The 7,295-nt window shown below is 51.6% G+C and overlaps 1 protein-coding gene across 1 annotated transcript; it reads left to right on the plus strand.

Moving 5' to 3' along the window:
- The first annotated feature begins 736 nt into the window (after window positions 1-736).
- LOC102498491 (proto-oncogene Mas) lies at window positions 737-2,476 on the plus strand. The gene has a single exon (XM_027773351.1). It carries the CDS (start codon window positions 759-761, stop codon window positions 1,734-1,736), a length of 978 nt encoding a protein of 325 aa, XP_027629152.1. The 5' UTR covers window positions 737-758; the 3' UTR covers window positions 1,737-2,476.
- The last annotated feature ends 4,819 nt before the right edge of the window (window positions 2,477-7,295 follow it).

A 7,295-nucleotide genomic window follows, 5' to 3' on the forward strand; every position in this document is an offset into this window, starting at 1 on the left:
CAGGCACGTCCTCTCACTTCCCCACCGCGTACGGCACTGTATGTATTAAACGTGACAACAGCAACACTGCCCAAACGAGTATTTTATAATCAAGTCTGCATGCTGTCACCCGGTCTCGCGGGCAGGGAAACGCAGGCACAGAGGATGAACTGATTCTCAGAATGCCACCGGAGAGCTCGGGCGAGTTGGAAGCAGGCCCGGGGCTCCTGCCGCCCTTGCTTCACAGCATCCGTCTTGGCACTGAGCCTTGGCCATGTTGGCAAAGGAGGAGGGCCTGCGGGGTCCCAGAGGCCACTGGCATTCTCTCAGTGGAATGTCCAATTACATCGTCACTAGAGCTGCAGGGCCGGTCCTGTGGCCTACTGACCAAAGGAGCCAGAGTCCATGTTCCCACCCTGCAGTTGGAATCCCGACGCTGGCAACTCGGGAAACATGCCAGCACATGTGCGTGCATCCCCACGTCCGGATGGGACAGAAATGGAGGGGACAGGATTGTGGTATGACAGTGCCCATTGGAAGGAGCTTTCTCCCCTCCTCTCTGTCTCTCTCTAGCGAGTACATGTGCTCTCTGACAAATAGCAAAAAGAAGGAAGAAAGAGAATTGTATAGTTTATTACATTTTACCAAAAATAGAATAAAGGTTCTATTACCCACAGCTGAAATCCTGCCTTCTGTTCCAATTCTCTAGTTTTCCTGGTTTTGTTTGTTTGATTGGTTTATAGAACATTACCTGAAGAGCCCCAGCCCGAGACCTCCTCATGGATGAGGTAAACGTGACGTCACCGGTTGCCGAGGGACCCGCCAATGCCTCGGCCAGCGGGAACCCCGCCGTCGGGAACCCAGCGCGTCACGTGCCTGCGGTGCACTGGGTCATCGTGAGCCTCTCCCCGCTGGGGTTTGTGGAAAACGGAATCCTCCTCTGGTTCCTCTGCTTCCGGATGCGGAGAAACCCCTTCACGGTCTACATCACCCACCTGTCGGTGGCGGACAGCTCCTTACTCTTCTGCATTTTCATTCTGTCGATCGACTACGCTCTGGGTTATGAGCTTTCCTCCGGCCGTTACTACACAATCGTCACCTTATCCGTGACATTGCTGTTTGGTTACAACACGGGCCTCTACCTGCTGACAGCCATCAGTGTGGAGAGGTGCCTGTCCGTCCTCCACCCCATCTGGTACCGATGCCATCGCCCCAAGCACCAGTCGGCTTTCGTCTGTGCCCTCCTGTGGGCACTTTCTTGCTTAGTGACCACCATGGAATATGTCATGTGCATCGACGGTGGAGAAGACAGTCACTCTCGAAGTGACTGCAGGGCGGTCATCATCTTCATAGCCACCTTGAGCTTCCTGGTCTTCACCCCGCTCATGGTGGTGGCCAGCACCATCTTGGTGGTGAAGATCCGAAAGAGCACGTGGACTTCCCACTCCTCGAAGCTGTACCTGGTCATCACGGTCGCCATCGTCATCTTCCTCGTCTTCGCCATGCCCATGAGACTGCTCTACCTGCTCTACTACGAGCACTGGGCCTCGTTCGGGAGCCTCCACCACGTCTCGCTTCTCTTCTCCACCATCAACAGCAGCGCCAACCCTTTCATCTACTTCTTCGTGGGCAGCAGTAAGAAGAAGCGGTTCAAGGAGTCCTTAAAAGTTGTTCTGACCAGGGCTTTCAAAGATGAGATGCAGCCCAGGCGCCAGGAAGACAGCGGGAATGCCGTCACAGTGGAGACGGTCCTGTGAGGCCTGCGGAGGGACACTGTGGGCCGGAGGGTGGAGCACAGAGAGGTTTTAGTTTGTGCTTGAAAAACAACTTAGTAACCCGCGCAGGCTACGGCGGGACACCCTGTCTCACATGTTTGGGACACTCACGGTGTCGAGATCGCATTCTTGGGCTGTGCCTTGGCGATGTGTGAAGTGTGCTGGACCTCGGCCACTTCCGTACATATCCCAAACTCTTCCTGGGCTTCTCAGCTTTTCTGGCGGATTTTACCATGAACCATAAGGAGCACCATGGCAGGAAGATTTACAAATGTCACGGGAAAAGTAACAAAGGCATTCGTTGGAACCTGCAGAGGCAGAACACAGTGGCAAGGACATGGGTTTGGGAGTCGGGTAGAGGTTGTCCTTTGCCACCCATGTGACCTCAGGCAAGTGGCTTAACCTCATGGAACCTCAATTCCTTACCCGTAAAATGGTAACAGCAACAACCTGTGTGTCCCAGGGTTATCGTGAGCGGTGTGCAGGCACCTGGCACATTGTCCGTGGGCAATAAACGTCCGCCTCTCCCAGCTCCTGTAAGTGGAAGGCACAATATGTGTTCCTGTTCTATAATGCATGCACGCACACAAGCATACACACCACTCTAGCACGCTCAGATTTGGGGATACGTTTTTAAATGCTGGACGTGCATTTACGAAGGCCTTTTTGCTTGTAGCATGCAAGCTTCTTGTAGCGTGGCATCTCTTTCCAGGACACGGGCAGACGTTGCCACCTAACCAGCCTGGGTTAGAGCCTCGATCGGGTGGTGAAGGAGAACGCCTGCCCACCATGGAGGAGTCTCCGTGGCTCTCCGCCCTCCGTGAGACACCAGCTGCAACGAGAGTCTGTTCTGCAATCCTTCGATCGTGCAGAGGGTTTGTGAGCAGAACGTACTACACTGCTCGTGAGGGTGCCGGCTCTCGAAGCCGCCTCCCCGTGCCGTGCTGTGTTATTTCCAACCACAGGTTTCCACCTGCGGCCAGGGCGGGCCTCCGTGCTGCACCTCCTCTCTTATGCCATTTCTTTGTGTCCCTCCTGGAGGGAGGCCCGGAGGCAGGGGCCAATGAGAATGTGGCCCCATCTCGGAAGAACCTGGGCAGATCTTCCTTAAGACGGATCTCGTCTTCCTCAGCACCTTCACTCCCCACCTGCTGAGGTGGGGCAGCTCCACCTCCCGCCTGCCGTGAGGCACCATCTTCAGACCACACACCCTGGGTTCTAGCCGTGAACCTACCTTGGCCCAGAGCCTGCGTTGCTATGTTTATTATCGTCTGTCCCTCTGAGGAACCCACAGGTGGCGCTGCTTCGTGCAAGTCTATGGGGAATGAAATGTCAGGTCTATCCGCGAGCCAACTGGTCGTTGTTCGGACTGTTGTCCTCTAAAGAGTCAGTGAGGCAGCGATGATGTGGCCTTGCCGACTGTTCCTTCTCCATTCCCCTCCTTTTTCAAAGGGAACCACTGCCGAAACCACGGGGTCGCTTTGCTGGGGAGAGCTGTGAGCCTTTCCCCAGAGCCAGGACCCTGCCTCTAGCTGAGCTTGATGCTGGAGGCTTTTCAGTGGTGACGGCATCTGATTCAGAAAGCAGGCGGCTTGCCTGCAGGAGCCCAGATGGGGTGTGGAGCGGTGACATTTAGAATGATCTCGTTTGGGGTTGAAAACAGAGCATCTTCACTGGGAAAGAACAGAATACGGAGATCAGAGACTGTTTACCATGGCCTCCTCTGATGCCGCCGGGCTCTGGGTTCGTGTGCGGGGGTCGACCTCATCTGGTCTCAGAAGGGAGCTCGGCCTCAGATAGGAATGTCAAGACTGCTAGGTACAAGAAATTGCCACCAGGGAGGACCCCATGAACTAGTGGGGAGTCCTCTTTTATGCCTCTGCAGGGAATGAGGGGAACTAGAATGCGATCATGAATATAAACATTCTCCTAGCCTTTTAAAGGGTAAGGCCTTGCGAGGAGGTGGGGTTCAGAGGTTAGCGGTGTGGTAAAGATGGATGCCTTCCTCTCTTCCCCTGAACGCATTCCCAGAGTGAATTACAAATTTAAAACCCAAACCAGATTTAAGTCAATTGGAATATGTGGAGAGAAAACGAGATAATTTACCCCTTGGGGGATTTTAGACAGTTTGCCCAAGTTGTCGTAGGTTGCCAGTGCCATTTCTGAGTCTTCTCGGGAAGAGGAGAGTGTTCAACACAAGGCCTCTCTGCAATGGAGGGAAGGGCTGTAGCACTCGTGTGATGGGCACTCAGGGACGGTCGTCTCTGCAAAGCACCGCAGAGTGAAGGAGGCCGAGATGGACCGGCGGGAGCCCCATCCTCCACGATGGGAAAGACGCGCCTAATAACATCTCCAGGCCGCACACGGTGATGCTGGAGAGTGTGAGGACGAAGCTGGGAGGTGGTCAACAAAGGTGAGGGCTTTTACCGCGAAAGAGAGGTCTGCTGGAGGTGTCCTCTGGGTCTCTAAGGCAGGTGGGACTTGAAGGCCAAGGACGGAGGCGGGGACCCAGGCAGAGGGTGGGGTGTGAGGCCGGGCCAGGAACGCAGCCACAGTGAAGCTGTCTCCTTGCAGGGAAGCTGGAAGGGATGGGGAGTGGGTGTCCAGTGGTACTGAGCGTAAGTTTGGAAGATGAAAAAGCCGTAGAGACCCACACACGACAACGTGGATGTCAAGAACAGGACTGCAGTGTACCCGTAAAGCAGCGAAGACGGGAGGTTTCACGTTGTGTGTATTGTATTGCCGACGCACACTGGGAAAAATCACATTGTGCGCTGTAAAGGTGTACAGTGATCAAATGTCAATGGAAAAATAAATTTCCAAAATTTCCACTAAAATTAGAATAAATGCTTGAAACCTCTTGAAAAAAAATAGTTATACTGTCCAGGTGCTAGATGTGTTTCTTGGCATGCTTGTGGCAGCTGGGCCAGTGACAGGCACTGAGTCGAAGCTGTTGACAATGGAGAAGGAAGACATCGCTTACTCCAGTAAGCTGAGCGTGGCTCTGTCTCCCGAGAGAGACAGAGACAGCCTGTGTTCTCGGGAGTGCAGTCTCCTCTGAGACTCAGAGAAGTGAGCCCACGTGAGTTCAATGGCGGCACCGTGGCAGTGGCCCAGAGCACAGCCATCTTCGGCTTTGCAGGCCACGTGGTCTGTGTTACGACGACTCGGCTCTGCAGTTGTCGTAACACCTACGTGAGAGCAGCCACAGACAACATGGACATGAGTGAGAGTGGCTGTGCGCCAATCAGTTTCTGTTATGAACTTATGTCTAATTGTCACATGTCACAAAAATTCTCCTTTTATTTTCCTGCACCCATTAAAAACGTGACGTATTCAGCTGGTCGATGGCACAATAAACAGATGGCATCTGGAGTTGGTGCACTTTGGCCGTGTTTGCTACCCTTGATCTGGAAGGTTTTGGGGACTCTGGCTTCTGGAATGTTCTCCAGTGTGGCTGCAGCACAGCCATTTGGAAAGCCTGACCTGGGTGGAAGCCGCACTTCCTCGTTTCCTGGTGGATTTAACTTTGCAGAAGATCCAGCTGACCTCCTGACAAACCCCATGCATAAGATCGGTATGAAGTGAAAAATTCTGTTTGCTAAATCACAAGGCGATGTAGAAAGCGAGAGACTTTCTGTGGTAGATAAATGGGCTGTGAATATAATCCCAATTTTATACGCACAGGAGCTAGTTTTTTCACTCATTCCACACTACATTCAGAGGGAATGATTGAAGATTTTCAGAGATTAGAATGGAATGTTCACGCATAAAATTTCTTGTTGGGTTTTAGGAGGATAATTATCTCACATATGGCTTTGGGTACAGCATGAATAAAATCTAGCTGCTAACCAGTTAAACACCAGAACATTCTGAATATGGGGTTGATTAGCACTTGCAAGCCCCGTGCCATCGCTCGCTCATCTAAACAAGAAGCTCCAGCCTTGTCCCCAGTCGTGGGAAAAACTATTTCAGAAGCTTTGCTGCAAAAGTCATTATTATATGGACTGACTGACACATGCTTTTGATCAAAGGTACCCTCTAAAATGATTTGCTCTTAGGCAAATGTGGAAAGCTAAACACATTCCTTAAAACACATAAAATAATGATACAATAAAACAGTATTTAAGGTCCTTCAGGTTCTTTAGCCCACGTTGAATGTGTTTGAATGTTTACCGGAATCAAATTGCCGTAGGGACTTCCTCCTCTCTCTCTCCTTCCAGGGAGAGAAAGGGTTAGGCCTGAGGGCGGAGGGCGGTTTTCTCTCCTGTATGTGACTGAGCCAGGGATGCGCTGGGGGAGTGCACGACAAAGCCGATTGTACTTTAGGAGGATTCGGCAGTTCCAAACCTTGCCTTTTATTTCGACAAAGGATGAGGCTGTTTCTTAGCTGATTTCCAGGTTTGAAGGGTTTTCTGTCGGGTCTGTGAAGCAGGACAACCTACGTTGTTTTCAGATTAGATGGGTCAATTGCGTGGCCCGTCTTCGTTCTGGATGTCCAGACATTTTCCCTGGGACTGTCTTCCAGGAAGGTGGCCGTTGTCGCTCAGCACCCATTCCACGGCGGCCTTCGCATGCTCCTGCTCTCCCACCCTTCCTGCTTGCAGTGACATTTCCTTCCAGACCTGACACCCACCTGCCATGATCTGATGGTGTCCTTCTGCTCCCCAAATACTCGCATTGGAATCCTGAGCCCCAAGGTGATGATATTTAGAGGTGGGGCCCAACATCCCAGGAGGAGAATGGAGGAGGAGGGATTGTGGTGTGGCCATTACCCCCTACCCCAACCACCACCACCACACACACACCTGGGTAGTGATTTCTCACTTTCCCTCTCTTTGTCTCTCTATACTGAGTACACATGCCATATGGCAACAACAATTTAAAAAAAAAAAAAACCCTAAAAAAGAAAGAAAAAGAAAAGGAGGTGGGACCTTTGGGAGGTGATGAGGGCAAAGCTGTCACTGAACAGGACCAGCACCCTGATAACAGAGACCCCAAGGGCCAACTTAGCCTGTTCCAGCAGGCGGGACACAGCGAGGAGGCATCTGTGACCCAGGAAGAGCCCTCACCGAGCCCTGCTGGTGCCTTCATCGGGGACTTCGCAGCCTCCAGACTGTGAGAACTAAATTTCTGTTGTCCATAAGCCACCCGGTCTATGGAACTTTGTTACAACAGCCCGAACCGCGACTTTCCATTGGTTTCCTTATTTGTGGTATAGACAGAAGTTTGACTATTTTTCCTATTTTTGCAAAATCTTTTTAAAAGGGACTGGGGAAGTCATGCCACAAACATTAACAGGATTCTTCCTACCTCCTGTCCCTGGCATAGTATCTTCGAGATGCATATTTCAATCTATTACAGTATATTCTTGTGTTTATCTTGTCCTAAGACACAGAGCTTCCCTTTCCTTGAGATGTAGATTAAGCCTTTCTTTAACTAATCTCTTCCCAAGACACAGATCTTCCCTTCCAATCACCAACCTAAGAATTGTCGAACCCACCTATAACCTACAAGCTCCTGCTTCTACATGTTCCACCT

The sequence above is a fragment of the Tupaia chinensis genome, unplaced genomic scaffold (genome assembly GCF_000334495.1).
Source record: "Tupaia chinensis unplaced genomic scaffold, TupChi_1.0 Scaffold000346_1, whole genome shotgun sequence".
Lineage (NCBI taxonomy): Eukaryota > Metazoa > Chordata > Mammalia > Scandentia > Tupaiidae > Tupaia > Tupaia belangeri.